The sequence below is a fragment of the Microtus pennsylvanicus genome, chromosome 10 (genome assembly GCF_037038515.1).
Source record: "Microtus pennsylvanicus isolate mMicPen1 chromosome 10, mMicPen1.hap1, whole genome shotgun sequence".
NCBI lineage: Eukaryota > Metazoa > Chordata > Mammalia > Rodentia > Cricetidae > Microtus > Microtus pennsylvanicus.
In genome coordinates this window covers 47,618,291-47,638,733 of record NC_134588.1, presented here as the reverse complement: position 1 = coordinate 47,638,733, position 20,443 = coordinate 47,618,291, and the positions used below count along the sequence as shown (strand labels likewise).

Here is a 20,443-nt window from a genome sequence, read left to right as displayed (position 1 = left end):
CTTGATACAGTGCTTAGCAGGCAAGCATGAGGACATGATGCCCGGCACCCATACAAGCTGGGCAGAGTGGCAACACCCACTGAATCCCTGTGCCGAAGAAGAGTCAGGAGGCTCTCTGGGGCTTGCTGCTGGTTAGTCTAGTAGATTCTTAGAGTTCTCCAGGTGAAGTGAGAATGTCCCCAAAATTTAAAAAAAAAAAAAGGAGAGAGAGAGAGAGAGAGAGAGAGAGAGAGAGAGAGCGCTCTACTGGTAAAAGTGCTTTCTCTGCTAGCCTGATAAATCCCCAACCCCGTGTTTGATCACCAATAATTCCAGGTAAGCCAGTGATTTGAATTACATCTGTAACTCCAGTCCCCCCATAAGGAAACAGGGACAAGATAATTGTCTAGAAGCCTAAGAGTCTGTAAATCCTGAAATTTAGAGTGACAAGATAGACCCTGCCTCAACAAGGTGGAAGAGATGACCAAGGTCCTAAAGCTGTCTTCTGACTTCCACATACATGCTGTGGGATGCACACATATGTGCACATACATGGTATGTACACAGAATATAATAAGAATAAATTTAGAAAATAAGGTAGAAATGCCTTAGGAAGATACACAGCATTGACTTCTGGCCTCTACATTCATGCACACGCATGTACACAAAAGACAACCAGCCACATGGTAAAATGGGGAGAAGAGCAAGCAGCCAATATGGTGTAGTTCTTATGCATCACACTGACCAGCAGTATCATGATCAGTGGACTGCTGTCCAGCTGTGATTCTGTGTCTTTATTTCAGTGACTTAGATCTATGTGAATGGTGCAGATAGTTGTAATATATTATATATAATATCCACAATATACTGTGACTTGCTTTATTAGACATTAAGTATATTATATATTATAAATATGTTATGCCATGTACATAATATATAATATATATTAAGGCAAGTTACAGAGTAATGTAAACAGTATGATTCTATTTTAAAGCTCACTTAAGCAGCCTTATGCTTGCTTTGGTTTTGTAGAAGTTTGAATGTCCCCAGAGATAGGTGAGAAAACAGATGCAAACACATCTGGCCATGAGCACCTGTCATAGCAGGATAGAAGTGGAGGGAAGGTGGGGCAATCAGTGTTTTTGTATTGTCTGACTATTTCATATTCTGAATGCATACCACTCTTGTAATTTTAAAATTACAAATAAGTATTTAAAATTAAGATAGTATCAAAACACCCCCCCCACCACTGCTACCATGTAGTTATGATGTTGTTCAAAGCAGATAAAAAGGAACTTTTATTCTGTCTGATGAGACGAGCCCTGCCTCCTCCCAGGGCTTTGTCAGCGTTTGGCAAAATAGCGTCATTAGCTCTAGCCCATCACCTCTCTAGGCACCCTCCCTTTTAGGACCCAGTGTTGACATATCTATTCATTTACTTCTTTCCTTCATCATTATTTAAATACATAAAAACCTGTGTATCCGCTGCCTACTCAGTCTTGGGCTTTTCCTGTGCACTGGCTCTTCACCCTCCTTAGTTCCCACTTCTCATGTTTTCCAGCTCTAGGTTGTCTTGAAGAAGCTGATTTGGAAGGGCTGAGAGGCAGGGGCTCTGCTCAGTTAAGTCAGGGGTGCAGGGCTCTTTAGAGCCTTAATCTCGATGAACAAACTGACCTGCCCTGATGCTGTGTAATAGAGGCGTTTTTCTCTGCCCAGGGTGGCAGAGCTGCCAGCCAGGTGATGAGTGTTGGTCAATTAGGTGATTATATGTGTCCCACAGCCTGGGCTGTCTGTGCTGAGTCTGGGCTACTGTGAAACCCTTAGGCCAGGAGTTGAATTTCCTCTGCAAGGCTCTGCTGCAGGGAATCTAATGGGACCCCTACACACCCAGCTTTATGGCTCTGTTGCTTTCTTCTATTGCCTGTTATGCTGCAATCCTGGCAGGTTCCAGTCTCTGTGACTGGATCTTGAGCAGTCGAGGTCAAGACTTGCTTTGGATCATGGGATGTCCTGGTATTGTGCTCTGGTCATTGAATGTTCAGAAAACTAATAAGTGCTTGGAAATTTGCAGGATCCCAGGGGATACCTGGGGTTGTATTCTCAGGTTGAGGGATCACTGTTCATGACAGAGTTGAACAGAAGTCTTTTCTGGACTTCCTGTCTTTTCTCAAATAGACAATACTGTCAGCCTTCAAGAGCTTAGAGGGCAATTGAAACAATGAGGAAGAGCTGGGTCCTTTGTCTCTGGGAACCAGACTGAAAAATACCCATTTTGCAATCTCTCATAACAAGACAACAATTAAGAGCTAAGGACCCCTCACCTTGATCACCTTTTTCTGAACTCTGGGCCCTGTGACAGACATTTGTTCTTTATGGAAGTTTCCTTATATCCTTCAAGGCTTTACTAACCCAGGGAAATCAAACCAACTTCAGGTTTCAAATGGATCTCACACTCCCCCAGATTTTCATGAAGTTTCAAAGTCTGTGCATGAAGTTCAGAAGGGCAGTATAAACAACAACGATGCTGTTGGGGTACAGAGACAAGGGTTCATTCCTTTGCAGCCCTGTAGACTTTAAAACCGAGCCAGATTCACCTTTAACATAATAAAGCTGATGCTGTAATGAAACCTATACATTCTTTATGGGATGTCTTCTTAAACACACTTTAGAGAATAGTGTCAACCAAGAATACAGTTTGGTACTAGGGGAGCTGGAGGCTGTTCCAAGCACTGTCATTGGCTTTCCATGTAAACATGGTGGTGGGAGAGAAGTCTAAAAGATGATATGCAGGAATTAGGTGGGCAACGCCTGAATTTACAAACCTGAGCTTTGTCTAATATTTAATATTTAATTATCAAATGACCAGTAACAACACCATATGCAGCCTACTTCCTGGTACGATTTATGCGACCTATTTTTGCGAAGGTGTGCTGTCAGGGATTTTGTTTAAAAAATTACTTGTTGTTGAGCCAGTGTGTTCCAGTTAAAAGCTTTGTGTGTCAACACTGCAGAAATAAAATTTGTGCCCCCCGTGGACCCATGCAGATTGATTTGATTCTGGAATGAATAGAAATATAACCTGTACACGTCAAATGTATTTCTAGAGCATCTGCTGTCCATGGGGAGCTTCTGGGAAGACAAAACATTCAAGGCACACTTCCTCTTCTCTAAGAATCTACAGTCCAGCCAGCAATTGTACAAGGCTTCCGGGAGTGGCATGCACAAAATCACAGTCTTTTGAGTTTGTGGGCTATTATTACTACTATTTTCAATTACCCTCTCCTGAACATCCTCTAAGATGTAGGGACTACCTTAGATTGGGCTCCCTGGAAATCAGCTTGGTGCAGGAGAATGCAGGCAGACTTTTCAAGGCTGTGCTTCCGGGAGATGCTCTCAAGGACATGAAGGGAGCCAACATTGGACAGAATGGAGGTGGTGTGGACCACTGCCACAGGATGGACCTTCAGGGGTTTGTCACCTAGAGGCCAACGCAATTTCAGTAAATGCAGCTGTGAGATGTCTGTGTACTTTGAAGGAAGGACCACCACTGTGGGGTGTACCAGCAGGTGTTCAGGCGCATCCTCATCACCACAATGCCTACTTTGGAGGGCTTTCTGCTCACCCTTCTTTAAGCCACCAAACCCTTTGGATTCATTGTGTCTAATCTATACATTTTATAGATGAGGCAATTAGAGAGGCAGAAAAGTGAAGTAATTTACCGAAGATTGCACAACCATTACATAGCCAGCTGGCATGTTGGGGAGCTGGTGACTATCGGACTAGATTGCTCACTTAATCTTCATACAACTGTTTCATGGCAGTGCTGATCACTCCTATTAGATGAATGGAGAAATGGAAGTATTGAGGGAGTAAGTGATTTGTGCGATGTCTCAGAACTAATGACAGGCGAGGCCAGGGTTTTCCTCTCAACAACACTGTCTTATAGGAGTAATCTGTCCAGCAAGAGACACACTGTTCTGGCTGCAGAAGACATCATAGCTCCTGAGTAACTTAGGGACTACCCAGTTGCCCTTCCCTGTTCTGCACAGAATCGTGTCCTTCACCATAAGTGAAGTGCATGTCCCAAAGTCAGACAGTTTGCATGCTATCTGGCTTCTCTGAGCCCAGTTTCTCCATCTGTGAAATGGGGGCAATGATGACTTCTCTCTAAGGTTGAAAAGAAACCATGTGAAAACTCTTCCAACACGACTTATTTCCCCGCCCCCAGCTCAGGGTTCAAGGCTGATCAAGGGAAGTCTCCCAAGGGCAGATTCCCTGAGCATAGCCATGGTTTATTGGTCCTGTCCTTTCTCCTTTGTTTCCTTTCCTCAGAAGGAAAGACAGAGAGACAAAAATCTTACGTGCAGTTTGCTCAGAATTCTACCACTAGCCTGTTAGACTAATCACAGCACAGTTCTTAGAAATAAACATAACAACAGCAATTATGTCCCACTTCTAATGTCTAATTGGCTATAAACTTGCTTTTGCTAAGTTGTTTTCCCATCAAGTGTGTGGAGTAGTATGTATTTTGACTATCTCAGTGTCCCCTTCTGCAGCCAATCTTCTCTTTATTAGAGAAACCAATTAGATGTTTGTTCCCTGGGCATGTGCCCTGGGAGCTCTAGCTGATCCTGGGAAAGGGTATAGACAATCTAGTGAGCCTTCTGGTCCTCATTATCCACTGGGATGCTCTGCCACCGGGACCTCTGACCTTGAATCATTCCTTCAATTCTTCCTTCCCCAGTGGATGTCCCCGCCCATCGTCAAGGCAGCTCTTCCCTGATCTCTGAGGCCCATCTCCTGGCTTGTACCATCTCTGCTACACCATCAGCTCAGATGGGCTTCCTCTCTTCCTAAGCCAGTCACTCTTTCTCCCTGCAGGTCCCAATGCCATCCTAGGAAGTCTGAGTTACGTGCAACCTGGGGGGCTGAGAACACACCTTGGTGCCTCTACTCTGCTTCCTGACAGTTGTGTCTTCATCTGTGGAACTCCATGTTGTCCTCATGTTAGGACCAGCCTCTCTAAGAAAGCAGCCATGGTGGGTGCAGCACCCAGTTGGGAAGAACCTCCCTTCAGTTTTCCCTCACAGCGTTTCAACTGAAATGTCAGTTCTCTGCTGTGCAGGGCTTGGGCCCCTGTGAGGGTGCCTGATGCTTGGTCATCCTGGAGGGGGTGGGAGGAGGGGTTGTGCCTGTTGCTATGGCAACACCCTGCTGAGATCATGAACCTATTTCATTTGCAGGCAATTTCAAGATGAATCAATCTCCTCACCCACTCCTTCTCTTCTGCTTCTTCGTTTCTCCCCACAGCCTTCTGTCATCTTTCCTCCTCCCCACTCAACCTCAGACATTCTCCTTGCTGAGCACCCCCCTACCCGCCCGGACAATCTTCATAGCAACTGATGCTACTATGACAAACATTTTGATGTTTCTTTTGGACCAGCATCTTTACATTTTAATCAGTTATCACTGGAATGTCTTTGTCTTAGGACAGTTGTGTCTAGCCTTTGGACTGCAAGTCATAATATGTCCCAGAGAAGCTGTGAAAATGGCCCAGCATATTTGTAGATAGCAATGTTGTTTCACAGTGTCTAAAGTTTGGATACCTCTAGCTGCTCTAACAGAATACCTGACACTAAGTGAGTTTTAAAGAATAGAATTATTGGGCTCATAGTTATGGAGGTCAAAGTCTACTGACATTTGAGAAGGGCCTTGCCTTTGCCATGAGTTGTCTCGTGATCGCTGCATCTTCCTGAAGGGCAGTGTACTGTGCTCTCTGAAGATGGAAGGGCAAACATGGTGAAGACTTCCTCCGTGAAGCTTTTTTATTACAGCAGTCTTCCTTCATGGAGGGCACAGATCTCATGAAATAAACCCCTCACCAAAGGCCCCACCTCCAACACTTCACATTAGGATGGAGTTTCTAAGTCCAAAGCCGGCTTCTAACATGTACATTGCTGAGGTTCACCCAGAGTTCTTATCCAGAGGCTGTGTTGGGAGCCAAGATTGTGTATGCATTTCCAACAAGGTCCCAGCTGATGCGCTGATGCTGATGCTCTAGGCCTAGGGGCCTCTCAGAACCTCTGCTCCAGGCTGAGTTGGCATAGTTGGAATTGGCAGTGACTAGAATGGTCCTCTCCACTTGGATTCTAAATGACTGAACTCATTCTTTCATACGTCACACATTTCAGGAGCAGACATTGTTAAGTGCTTGACATCTAGAGAAACACAAAAGCCTCTTCTCCAAGAATTCATGGATATGTATAGAAGACAGACAGTAATATTATAGGAAATTATGAACAATGTAGTGTTGTATGAGTAGCAAAATAGAAGAGGTTTGGAAATAGGCAACTGTTTCTTTGCTCATGGCAAGTAAAGTAGTTAGGAGAGAGGCCTAAGTAACGGTGATTCATTGCCCCAGTCCCAAGACTGTCAAGAGGGAATTAAGCTTTGCCTATTCAAGTTAATGCTAAATCTAATCTTTGTAGACTGTTTACTCTATTTTAGATACTGTAGCAAGCACTGAATATGCCGGCTGGGAATGTTCAGTCTAGACTGCCTGGGCTCCTGTTCATCCCTGTCACTCAGCGCAGTCTCGGGCAAGGAATTCCATCATTCCGGTCTATAACTTGCCTGTCAGGGCAAAGATGGCAGTGCTAGAATCTGCCTCATTGGATACTTGAGAAGGTGGAGATTTCATGTCTATGTGGAAAAATAGACGTAGAAATCACTTAATAAAATTTGACTCCATTTCCAATATACTTTGTAATTCTCGGGCAATGGGTCAAACTACAGAATTGTCCTAGAGAAACTCCTAGCCCCCAAAACTATATCATTCAGATGAAATCGCCAGCCTTTGGCCAAGAGAATGAGGTACAGGTTTGGTTGGAATGTGTGGTTTCAAGGACAACAAAGCAGACCTGGAAGAGCTCCTGTGACACCATCCAGAGGAAGCAAACCTCTCTGGACATAGAAGCTATTGGGTTCACTGAGACAAGATCCAAGAAAGACTTTCCAGGGTGGCTGGGATTTTGAAAGTGAATCGTATGGATGTTGGGGCTTGGCTTGTGCGGTTGACAGTTAAATGCATTCCCCAGGAAGGAGCACCTCTGGCCAGCCCTCTGGCTGGGATATGAAAGCAGCAAGCTGAACCTTGCTTTGCTTGACCACTTAGAGACCCAGGTTGGTCCTAGAGGGTGTTTTCTGCCCCTTCACATTCAGAGCCCAATACCATAGCTACTGTGGCACTGGCTGGGCCTCTCTTAGTAGGCAGAGAAGCATTGCTTTCTGATGTCCCTATAAAGGGAGTTCTCTTCTTCCTTGGTCCCCAGACTCCCAAGGTTTGATGCATGTTTTTCTGAAATCAGGGAGAGTTCCTCCAGGGTGTTGGTGTGCTCTCAGAATCCCAGTCCCTGTCACACCCAGCTGAGCTGTCCTTCCTAGCTCCCTACCCAGCTTCACGGAGAGCCGTGATTATCGCTGTCTGAGAGGGTAGAGTCTCACGGTCTTGTTTTAATCCTTTCCCCAGCTCATAGGATAGGAGTGATAGAGGCGCTCTCTTCCAGAGAGGATTAGGAGTTATTCTTTGTGGTAAGATAGACCCAGGAAGAGCTTATTAAATGATAATCCCTGATAAATTCCCTCTAATCATCCTCTCCCTGTGCCCTCTTAGTCATGGAAAAACCTCTACAAGTTCAATTAACGCTTTGAGAGACCTCTCTCCTCTCCTTCCTTCTCTCCTACCCCTTCCTCAATTGCCGCCACCCCCCTTCCTACCTCCCTGCCTTCTGATGGCCTCAGTCTTACCTGTTTGGTGTGTGCATACATTTGTACATTTGTATGTTCATGCGGGCGTGGATACACATGTGTGTTGAGTGCTTGTGTGCATACACATGCATGCACGGAGAGGCCAGAGATCAGGCTCAGGTGGATTCCTCAAGTGATAGTCTCTCACTAGCCTTAGGGGTTTGCTGACTAAGCTAGGGTTGCTGTTGGGAAAGCCCCAGGGATCCACCTGACTCCACTTCCCCAGTGCTGGAATTACAGGAATACAGCCCAGCGAGAGGATTGCTAACTCTTCCACATCTTACCTCAGATGCAAGCAGGGCAATCCATTCAGTTTATTACTATTTATTCTTTGAACAGACATGCACTGAGCTCCTGCTGAGAGCTAAGTTGGGGTAGGAACTTAGACCTAGCTGCTCTTTGAAGTCGAGCATGAGAGCCACCAGTAGATGCAAGGTCAACCAGGGTTTGAGCCCAAACTTTCCAGGTAGAAAAGGGGAGGCGGGCACCCCAGAGTGTGGCAGCAACATGAACAAAGAGCCCAGAGAGAGGAAAGAGCATGACACCGAGGTTGAATCTCAAAAAGCCATGATTTTGTATTTAGCAAGTCCCTAGGAGAAACAAGTTAAATAGTTTAGATTGGGCTCATACACACTAGAGGCTTTTGCCAGGACAGCCGCTGCAGTATTTTAAGAAGGGGTAGGAGACAGAAAGAGTGAGGGAGGGAGGGAGGGAGGGAGGGAGGGAGGGAGGGAGGGAGGGAGGGAGGGAAGGAAGGAAGGAAGGAGGGAAGCTAGATTGGTTAGAAATGACATCTGCCCCCTGCGCCTCCCTCCCGCTCCCAGCTCTGAAGACTAACATGATCTCTCTGGTAACAGAATGCCAGTTGTACAACAAGCCACAGGACTGAGAGTCAAAAATGTTTCTTTTACTGACGTTGCTTCTGTGAACATCTGCACCTGTAGCTCTGTTCTCAAACATATTCCAAGTGGGAGCAACACGGGTAGTTCTGTCTCTTTCCCACCCACAGGCCCAGGTAACACAGCGTAGTGCTAGAAGAAAAGAGCAGACGCAGGTGTGGGTGCTGGCTCTTTAGGTTATTAACCAGAAAACTTTGAGCCAATCCCTTTTATTTTTGAGATTATAATATAATTACATTATTTTTCACTTCCCTTTCCTCCTTCCAGCTGCTCCCACGTACCCCACTTTGCTCGTTTAAAATTCATGGCATCTTTTTCTTTAATTGCTTTTATATACACTCATACATGCATACATACATGTATGAAAGTGTTTGGGAGCATGTCCCTCTGGGTATGTGTGTATGTATCACTAAACACATTGAATACAATCTGCTCCATCCATGTAATGTTACTTGTATGTGTATGCGTTCAGGGCTGACCATTTATTATTGGATGATCAATCCGTGTGCTCTTCCCTTGGGAAGACTGTTTCTCCAGCTCTCAGTATCCCATTGCTGTAGTTCTTTGCCTAGGGTTGGGCACTCTGGTGCTTTCCCACTTTCAGGTTAATCTACCTGTTGGTGTCCTGGCTCAGGTCAGGTGTAGGTGGCCATGTTGGTGGGCTTCATGGATGTATGTCTCCAATATTTCTGGGAGATGCAATTTCACAGCAAAATCTTGTTCCTATGCTTCTTACAACCTTCTCGCTCCCTCTTCTGAAGTAAGCCCTGTGCCTTATGTATAGGAGTTGTGTTTTAGATTTATCAGCTGAGTCTTGGGTCTACCACTCTGCATTTTTGATCAGTTGTGGTTTTCTGTTACGGTCTCTTATCCGTTGAAAAGAGAAGTTGTACTCATCAGTGGGTTTAAGGATAAACATGTAGAATGTAGTTATGGATCATACTGGTTTAGCAAAATGGCAGCAGTAGGTTCTCCAAGATCCATGACCTCGTTAGCCCTGAGTGATGGGCTATATTTCCAAAACCAGGGTTGCTTTGTTTGTATTGAACGTATAGGTGTTGATTAGATTAGTATATGCAATGTTCTTGGCTAAGTGTCTAGTCCAGACTAAATGCTTAACAAGAGGAAGTAAAAACTAGTTTATCTCTTCAATTATATGGAACATTGGTGTCTAATTCACAGGAAAATATTTAAAGATATTTTAATGATTTATCTCAAGATAGAGTATCATTGTCTTTGGCTCCATCATATTCCATCTGCATGAGCTAGAAAGTTGTGCCAGAAGTAGTAAACATGCAAAGGAATTCTTTCCAACATTCCCAGATTGGGAAAATAATGGCCATTATTATTTTATTGTCTGTATTCTGCTTCAGATGTATGGGTAGAAGTGTTGGGTTGAATTCATCTTAGAGGAAAAGGAGAAATCAACATGAATTTCTATGAGGGAAGCTTCAGAGGGAACCAGAGTGTAATTCAAGGGCTGAGAAAAGAAGACTAGGAACTGGTAGGTTAGAACCTGAGAGAAAGGGGAGGGTGAGCATATTGAGCCACAATGGGACTAGACCTGTATCTGCTGTCTCATGTGGACACCTACTGAAAGGAGGAATTCCCCTTTAGATAGTCAATGGGTTCAGGAGTTAGTGATAGTTATAGGACACAAGTGATGTAAATGAGACTTCTCACAAATAAAGGGGATTGGCCGTTAGACTCTGACTGCCCCTAAGTTCACCAGTGCCTGTGAGAGGGGAAGAGGTGGTACCTTGTGCATACATGTACATGCATGTAGCCCAGTATGCCATGGGAGACTGATGTGCCATCACCATCTTGGAGAATTTCACCCAGAGCTTCTCATGACTTAGTTGAGAAGCAGACTGTAGGTCTCTTGCATTTGAGTATCACAGTATCGGCACCAGTGACCTCTACTGAGCATGCTTTCCAGACATGCTGGCTTGAGTTCTGGAGAAACAAAAACTCATGAACCTGGACCCTTGCTATCAAACTATTCTTATTGAAAAGTAGGAGTTCTTCCTAGGGCTACAAAAAAAAAAAAGTGATCACCCCGAGCTTCTTCAGGAAGTCAGCAAGGCTAACTAGTATCACCTAGGGGTTGATACACAATCATTAATTAACACAGATATCTTCCATGATAAATTAGTTTACCTTCTGTTAAGAATCTTCTAGTGAGAAGGATGAAAGCCAAGGAAAATGATTATCTGGAGCTTTTTTCCTTAGGTGTCTGATCCTATATACTGCACTGAATATTTAAGCCAGCTAAGCGTCCCTGCTGTATGTCAACAGAGACAGCATTTACAAGTTATCTATTTCCAGGGAAGGAAACTCACAGGCCTGTGAAGCAGAAGAATGCCAGCAGATTTATAATCTTCTATTAGTCAACAACATTATTGAGAATCTCCTGTTTGAAGAGTAATAGTCTAGGCATCAGTAGAGTACACACAGAAATATGAGATGAGGTCCTTTCTATTGTAAATTCTAGACATTGGTAGAATACACACAGAGGTGTAAGACACAATTCTTTCTCTAAGAAAAATATTTAGCCACAATGGGAAAGGAGGGACAATATGTAAAAGAGACAGAACACACATAAAAAGATCTAAAAGTAAGTCTGAAAAAATGTCTAAGTGTAGCATTTAATGCTGAATTTTCAGTTGCAGGGGTTTTCATTTGCTTGCTTGTTTGTTTTTTGTTGCTGTTTTGTTTTTTATTTTTTTACTTCTGACTTAGATTTCTTATGGATACCAACCCCCCCGAGAGCTGTGTTCTTTTCTCATGGGTTTTTATGCATAGTACCTACTCAGACATGTTGAATGAATGTATGTACTGCTATGAGGTGTGCCTAACTGCTAAGGAAAATCCTGGAGTGATGTGCTTGGGGACAGCCTTATAGATGCTGAGCGAAGTTTCCCCATATGAGAGGACTCGGGGTCTGGTAGAACGAGGGGATAGAGGAAGGAGCGACAAAGGAAGGACTCTTGGAGAATGGCAGATCTCTGTAGTTCAGGCTACCAATGAGGGTCCCCTGTAGCCTGGTTCTTTTTTGCTTCATCTTTCCTGACTTGCTACTGCCTATGCAACCCTTGTAGATTTCTCCCCATCTATCTCCCTTTCCTTGGAATATCTTCCTTTTGGTTTGCCAATAGAAAATTGCTTTCTTCAAGTCCAGATGGAAGAATAGTCCCTCAAAATCTTACTTGACTTGCTTGACATCTCTACCTTTTCTCTTTGGTTAAATCACGCTGCTCACAGATCTGAATTCATAGCCTTGACCTTGAGCAGAGGTTATCGCCGTCATGCCCTTAAACTTCATAGTTTACAGATGAAATCTCATGACTCGACTAATTCCATAGAGAATAATGATGGGAGTATGGCCTTATGTAAGATTAAGTCCTAAATGAGTAGGTAGAATATGGGGGCTTTGCAAAGTGGTTTGAAAGTCAGAAGCCTAGTATTGCAGTTTACTTGTACAATTGGACGAAGGCATAGCTGCATCCTTCATGGCAGTTACCGACCATCCAAGTCAGCGGGGAAAAGTCAGGGCTCTTGGGCTACGGTACTATGCAGAGAGCCTTGCTTACTCACAGGAGCTCCTGGCTCAGTCAGATATTGCCTTGGGACTTGTTTGTGTGGAGGAACTTTGCATGTTTATGAAGTATGCTCTAGGATTTGAGACATAATGTAATGACTAGCCTTGCCTCTTGGAACCAACAGGCTCCGCCTCCTGGCTGACTGACAGCCAGTGCTTGTGCCTAACTTGGTTCTTTCTGTCCTTTCTCTTACTCGCTTTCCCATTCTTCTTCCTTACTGAGTGCTGGGGAGATAACTGTTGCTTTCCAATTGCAGGATCCCAGTGTGAGCTTTCCTATTTGTGTTTGATTTTCCTTACAAAAGTAGTTCTCAACCTTCCTAGTACTTCGATCCTTTAATACAATCCCTCGTGTTGTAGTGACCCCCAGCCATACTATTATTTTGTTGCTACTGTTATGGATTGTAACGTAAATATCTGATATGCAAATCCCAAAGGGGTTACAACCCACAGGTTGAGAACTGGGGCCTTAGGTGGCGATAGTACTGGTGTGATTGATTTCAGGATTCCTAGTGCTACTGGATAAAACAGTCTGATTCTCAAGAACGTGAGCCACTATGGCTCTAGATTGTGGCCCCGGGCTCTCTAGTAATTTCCCTGTGTCCTCCAAGGAGTCAGTCTGATTATCTGGACCTTGAGAGCTATTCATAGTTAACACCCACATCAGTTGGGGGATGGGTACTTTTGAAGGTAGGAAGCCTGGCCAGGGGCAGCACAGACTCTTCATACCAAGACTGCTGACTCCTATGGATGGTTTAACATATGGAAGGGAGCATTCACATGGCAGTAACCCACGGTCTGATGGACAGTAATAGAAGTCAGTACTTGATTATATTCAAGGAAGGAAAATGACAGCTAAAAGCAGCCCAAAGGCTATTGGATACCGGTTGTAGTAATATACACTGTGGAAAGATTCATCTGAGAGGTTACCTGTTATTTTTTATGTTTCAGAATAGCTACATGGAATTGGGCAGGAAGAGGTACTACAAGGCAGTAGCACTCATTCAAAGAAGGGACCCCTTTTTCTTCTTGTTCCCCCGTTTGCTTTTTGACATTTCTTGCACCCCACTTTCATTCATAGGATCTTGTCTCTAAAACAAACCGTTCCCTGCCTGTCAACCAGAGTGAAGCCCACCATCCGCCTCCACATTCCCGTCAACACTGTCATCATTTGGAATTGTGCTTGTGTGTTTATTTCCCATGGGTACCCCTTATTATACTACAAGTTCCATGGTGGCCAAGACTGGGGTTGTTTGGCTGATCACTTGTCTTTAAAGGAAAGAATTTCCTCCCTAGCAGGTAGTTTGTGAGTTTATAGGATGAAATTGAGTTCTGAACAGAGAATATCAGTCATCTGGGGTAAGATGGAGGCCCTCATCTTGGTGCTAGGAGGAAGTGGGGGATGAGGAGGAGTAGTCACTTGGTGAGGAATAGCCTGTCGATGCAGAACCATGACAGAGGTATTTGTTGAGAAATCACATTGATATTCACGTTCCACCATCGCGCTTCTTTTCTTAGGTGTGGTTAGCAGAGTCCTTGGAAAGGAGCTTTGGCTGAGACAAATGGTCAGGCTCCTTTGACAGCCTGGTGGTTGTTCCAACCATCTTCCAACCTGAGCTATTAATAATTAGTGAAATTGAAGATCTCTAATTAAGACAAAGCCCTGAGGCCAGGGGTTTTAGTCTGAAGCTATTTTTCATCCATCCATGCAAACCATCTGGAAACTCTGGAGATGTTTTCTTTTGTCACAGCTCGGGGAGTCCCACTGGCACCTGCTAAGTGGGGGCTAAGGTTGTGCTAACACACAGGGCAAAAGTCAGGCAGAGAATCCCCTGACCGCACGTGGAAGTTGTGTTTCCGCCAAGGAAACCTTCTGCAATCTGGTTTGGGTCTTCCAGCTGCCTCCAACCTGGGAATGGGAGTGCCCCAAAGACTGAAGAATTCTGCATCCTGCTCCTTTGGAGAAGAATATACTCCAGTACCCCAAGCCGTCAGTGTGTCACGGGGAGTACAGCCTCTCTGCTCAGAGCTGCTCTGAGAAGCAGGGGCATGACTGAGAGGTGCTTCAGCAGGCTTTCCAGAGAACTGGGTAGGACCCTGTGAAGGTTCCGCACATACATCCTCAGGCTCTTTCCATTCCCACCTTTCTCTTCTGTCTGGTTCCTCCTGCCCCGTCTTCCTGCGTCTCCCCCGCCCCACCCCCAAAGATTAATGTGATAATTGCCATGTGTGCCTGTTTACACAGGGAGTGGGTGAGCTTACCACCCCCAATCAGGCAGGTTCCCAGAGAAACGCGTTCCCACAGTGTCAGGACGGGTACCTGCTGAGCACTCCTGTGCAGGTGGGCTGCCACCCCCGAACTTCTTTCTCTGTCTGTCATTACTTTTGGCACGTGCACGTGTGCACGTGTGTGTCATTCACTGAAGCGGCAGGTGAGAAGGAGGGGAATCAGCCAGAGTGGCACCAGGAGAAGGGTCAGGCAGAGAAATCACTGTGCCTTGTAGGCGCATCAGTCCTTAAAGAAAAGGACAGAGATCCAGTGAAAAGCTCTTCTCTGAGGGCTGTCAGATGGTGGGCATGCTAGGGTTCCCCAGAGAAAAGCAACAGGCCATGAGCGAGAGGGTTTAGTAGGAGAACTGCACTTGATTAGAGGCTAGGAAGTGCACATGAGGCTGCAAGCCAGTGAAACCAGCAGCACATCTTCCTCCAAATCAGCTTTGGAACAATGGAGGATGATGGTACAACCCCTATACCAAGGCCAAATAAAATCCCGTAGTTTTGGGTGGGGGCACTGGTACAAGTCCCAATGTTAAGCTCAGCTGGAGTTCTAATGCCCAAGGTCAGGAAAAAAATAGCGTCCAGCTCTAAGGGAGGAGTCGAAACACTGTTTGAACATGTGCAAGGTCTGTTATTGCACCTTTTCATTTCCTGTCTAAGCCCTAGCAAGTGGGAGGCACCTGTAATCTTGTTGCGATGTCTTCCATACTTAGTCTCTGATCTATTGCACATTTTCTCTGGGTATGACATATCACACAGACCAAGCTTCATCAGCCCCCAAGGCATCCCTCAGTTCAAAGGTAATCACTGTAGCAGGTATTCCATGGGTGTGGTATGAAGAAGCTGCTGCGCTCTGGGTAGCATTCATTTCAAGGAAAGGCCTGATTCACACTTAATTGTTCCCCATTGGAGGTCTGGGTGGTGATGGTTCCCCTTTGTAGCTCTCCTAGGGTTGGAATCCAGCAGAATATACATTGGAAGCTACAGTTTCATGCCTCAGGATTTTACCTGAAGACCTTAGCAGGGCTGTCTCATGTTATTAAAGTTAAGATAAGGTTTGAGTATCCTATATGCAAAAGTGTCCCGTGAGCCCTGTGACGGTCACAGACACGGTGAAGAAGAATTAAAGGGAGAGTTTCTCCTTTTCTCCAGGCTGTGACCTCCTGCCCCATCTAGAGAGTCACGTGTCCAAGCACAAGAGAAAATGACCATACTTTATGGCCACACTGGCAGTAGCAGCCTGACTCCCACTTTGCGCTCTGTCAGGATGCTTGCTGCCTTCAGAGTTGTTGATTGCTTCTTTTTAAAAATCTCAAAATATACTTTAGTAGACATCTCTCCTACACTGGACAATTTTAAGTTTTTAATAATGATGAATCAGAAGGAGATGAACGCTCAGAAAGAACTTGGCTATTTTGAAGGAGGGAATCGTGCGTGAAGCGCCTTGGCTTGCCCACTCTCGGATGAGGAGTGTCCCCTTCATCTGCCGGCTGTGGGTCTGTACAATAAGCATGTGAAGAGATGGGAAGCCACCTAGTCAGAAGGGCAAACAGGAAACTATGTGACAGGAGCTGGGTGTGGAGAGAAAGCAGGGACAGCGTGAAAGGCTGCCAGTAATGGTGGGTGCTGTCAAGCCACTCTCTCCTGAGGAACCTCTTAAGCTGTCAGTTGTTCCCTTAACCCCCCAGGGCTCCATGTTGCTGGGGCTCATGCCTTCACAGCCATTTGCTTCCCCTTCTCTTCCCCTTCTTCCATTTTCTTCTTCCAGGATGCTCCGTCGCTGAGGTAGATGACACATGTAGCCATTGAGAGAAAATTCCACAGATGGAGCGTATTATCAGAATGGATTTGTATTGGTCTATTTTTAACAAGGGAAGCATCATATTCAAAGTGTGGCAATTTATTAATTAATTACTTCTGTGTGTGCCAAAGTCTCTGTAGCCTTCCAGATATTCAAATGTTCAGATAGTTAAAAGCAAATCCCAAACATTCTCGCACAGCTCTGACTGGACCAACACAGTTCATCATGAGTGTTTTGTAGCAGAATCAGGAAGCACATTTCAGACTCTTAGCCAATAAAGGGCATTCTTTCATCCCTATGTCTTATGGGACATATTCTCTGATGTATTAGTAGATTTTCTTTGAAAAAAAGTTTTACAACCAAGAAAGTTTATGAAATGGCACCATAAAGTCAGCAATATATCTTCTCACAGCTCTTCTCGCTGCCTGGGAGACATATATAATTTGCTGTATCCCCTCACTTCCTCCGCTTACCAAAGCCATTTTCCACAAAATGCCATCATTACCTTTGATCAATCACGGCAATGTGGAGCCCACAGAGAACACAATGTTTTACATGGGTTTAACTCTGTAGCCGTCCTAGCCGCTCTTCCACCAGAGCTCAGCTGGAGGTCAGGGACGCCCCAACAGCCACAATCCCATCACCGCCACTGCCGATAAGGGTACATTTATGAGCAGCTAAACTTTGGTCTGGGTCCTTGGTGTAAACTTAGCCCCTGTTGCCAAAGAACATCGGAGGGGACTGGCAACACCATATTGTGTATGGATTGTGTTAATCTGGAACCACCAGCAAACCGCTGAGGTGAACCGGACTTTAAATAATATTTGACTTCTAATCCTGAAGACAGGCAGAGCTAGCCCTGCAAGGCTCGTCAGTCTCTTCCTTAGCTCACAGCAAGGCCCCTGCTTCAGCCATCTTAGACACATGTGCTTCCTCTGTCCTTCACACTCCCAGTGGCTCTCAGCATCTGGTTCTTTTGCATCTTCCATCTGATGATGGGACATGGCTTTTGATGAGATTTGCCTCATGTCCTCTCTACTTGTATCTAACCCAGACCTGGTTTAGCCAAAGACCTAAGTCTCAGACACTGACATTGGCAGCTCTTCATTCCGTTTAGTTGTTAAAACTGTTTTATAGCTTATATATTTGTGTTGAGTTTTTGATTCAACTTCAGTTGCACTCATCTCATCTGCAATCAGTGCAGGCCAAAACAAAAACCACACGTTTGCCAAGAGGGCTTGGCTTCGAGATTATTTTTAATGGGCGATCTGAGTGTCCAGTGACAGCAGTCATGATCAATCAGCAGATATATTATGTAGCTTGACACTGAATGGAGAAAGAAAATGAGATAATTGGGGAGAAAAAAAGGTTGGATTACAGAAGTGCACAAGATACATGAGGACAATCACTTTAAAATACATCTTCAAGGTCTAGTGGTAAGGAGGAAAAAGAGGAACATAAAAAGATGAGTCAACAATTGCCACAGACATTCTGAGCTCTGATTTTAATTTTATTAAGTTGGCACTTTAGCTTTAGGTATGACATTTGATCTTGATGGTTCTGATTTCCCCAATGTAATGGGGATAAAATATCTCTTGTGAGTTTCAAATTGACATTGAAAGTGATGCATTAGAGGTCGGGTTAGGGGAAGGGGGTCTAAGGTCTGCATATGAAGTACAAATCCATAAAATCCCTTTGAAAAGACTTAGGCAGAGAGAACCTGGAGAACAAAAAGAGCTCTTTGTTGGGAGACGAGGATGTTAGAGAGAGCAACTCAGTTTTTACTGAGTTCAATTTCAAGGGTCTCATAAGATAGGACAAGTCATCCTTTTCCAGTTCTGGGCATTTCAGCAATTTTGCACCCAAATTGGAGCATAAGAATCCATAATACAGATGTCTGTGCTTTTTTCCACTTTTTGGTATCAGTATGAGCTAGGGGAGAAGGAAAAGAGGAGAGATTGGGAGAGATCAGACAATCTCATGATCTGAAGACTCTTCAAATCTAGATATTGTCCTTCTTGTGCCTAGGGCTTTTCTGGGTCCAGACCTGGACCAGCACTGTAATATAGGATCATGATGGAAGAAGGAAAGTCACCCCAGGAGCTGGGAAACATAATGTGAACCTAACGCCTTCTAAGCAGCTCTACTGAGGGCTAATGGGCACAGCCTGCCCTTGTGTTTTGGTAATCTATCTTGTTTAAGAGTGCAAAGGTTGAGAATACATGTTACCAAGAAGCCAATTCACCTTTTTATAACCTTGGAAATACGTTCTGGCATTTTTCCATTCAGTTTTCATATCTTCTAAGTAAGGGTGTTGGAACTTTCCCACTCAGGATATTATAGAACTGCTGATATGACCTTCACTAGGCACATGGCAGAGTGTGAGTGGTCTTACAATAAAGTGGAGTGGGGATGTGGGGGAGATAATGTTTAACTGTATCACACTGTGATTGTTATATCACCCTCTGTATGAAAGCTGCCAGACTGTAGGCTTTGCTTCTGGGAGTTGGCTTTAAATATTAAGAACCCATTTTTCTTTCTTTCAGACCAATGATGCCTTAGGAGCCACCTGGAATTGGCTGTACTTCATCCCCCTCATCATCATTGGATCCTTCTTTGTTCTCAACCTTGTCCTGGGAGTGCTTTCAGGGTAAGGAGTCTCGCTCTTCTTTTGTGGGCTACTAGGGGAGAGCCAGTGCCTCCTGATTCAGGGCAGTTTTACTCATTGAACCATCACTTAGAAGACACTGTGCCAATGCCATTCTAGCTGCTTCAGTCCAGTAACAAATGATTGTTCTAATTGCCTTGATTATTTTTAGACATTAAAAAGCTTTATGTCATGAAGAATTCTGAACAAAGTATCTTGTGAGTTCATTTATCTATCCATATCTTCATGCAATGACTCTATGCCAAACCCTGTTCCGTTGTTAGGGACATAAAGTTAAAGAAGATATAGATTTTATGCTTGCTTAGCCCGATGGTGGTGGTGCATGCCTTTAATCTCAGCACTCTGCAAGCAGAGGCAGGTGGATCTCTATGAGTTCAAGGCCAGCCTGGTCTACAGAGCAAGTTCCAGGACAGCCAGGACTACACAGAGAAACCCTGCCTCGAAAAACAAAAGCAAAAACAACAACAAAAAAAAACCCTGTTTGATTTGCAGTATATTGGACATCACATCTCATGTTTATGACTTGAATTCTTTTATACCAATTTCTATTGCCCAGTGTCTAACATGCTTTGCCGAGAAGACATTTTTGTTATTGGAAACAGGGAGAACAAATCTTGTTTTTACCAACAATGTGAAGTACAATAATTTGTTTGAGAGAAGAAACAAATCTCTCCAGTCTGAAGTCATTAGGGTTGGTGTCAAATAGGACAGGGAATTGGGTGGAGGATAAGCTAAGTGTTAGAATAACATACAAAAACATTGTATACGGAGATAAACGTGCTAGAGAAGATGAAGAAATGGGACATGACATGGGGTGCAAGGAGGCTAAACTATGACATTTTATGACACCTCCCTGAGCAGGATTGGGGTAGTGGTGGTGATGATGGCAATGGTTTCGTCAATTCGCGTAAGCTCTTCAAATGATAGTTTGTAAAAGTATCTTTGTGTTTACATGTGGCAGGTTGAAATAAGTTGGGATATTTTTTTTTTGGAATTTTTTTGACATTGTCATGGAAACAAGAGGCCTAAGTGACAATCCAGAAGCTGAATGTCAGCTCCCCAGCTCACTTCTGTTTTCTTACAAAAGCAGCAATCTGGCAATAGTCTAGAGGATTCTCCTGTGAGGATTCTCTTTAAAGAGGAAAGACCTATCTATCACAGTCTAATGAGCTTAGAGAAATAGGTTCCCATCAAATCACCCCTTTGTAAAGCTCACTATGTTCATTCCTTTGGCTATCACAAGAAACTACCACGACCCAGGTGTAAACCAATGGGAATTTTATTCCCTGATAGTTTTTGAGTTGCAGGTTCCAGATTGGGCAGGTTCGCGCTCCCTCCAACGGCCTGAGCGAACTATGTCTTTCTTCTTCCAGCTTTGGTAAACCTAGGCATCCCTTGGATTATCACTGTGT

The 20,443-nt window shown here is 44.4% G+C and overlaps 1 protein-coding gene across 7 annotated transcripts in view; it reads left to right on the top strand.

The window, feature by feature from the left end:
* Cacna1e (calcium voltage-gated channel subunit alpha1 E) overlaps window positions 1-20,443 on the top strand; it is a 470,658-nt gene that overhangs the window by 308,478 nt on the left and 141,737 nt on the right. For all 7 annotated transcript variants that reach the window (XM_075988277.1, XM_075988280.1, XM_075988276.1 and 4 more), the window contains exon 9: window positions 18,910-19,013. In XM_075988277.1, the coding sequence (XP_075844392.1) occupies window positions 18,910-19,013 (104 nt within the window). The remainder of the gene's footprint in view (window positions 1-18,909; window positions 19,014-20,443) is intronic.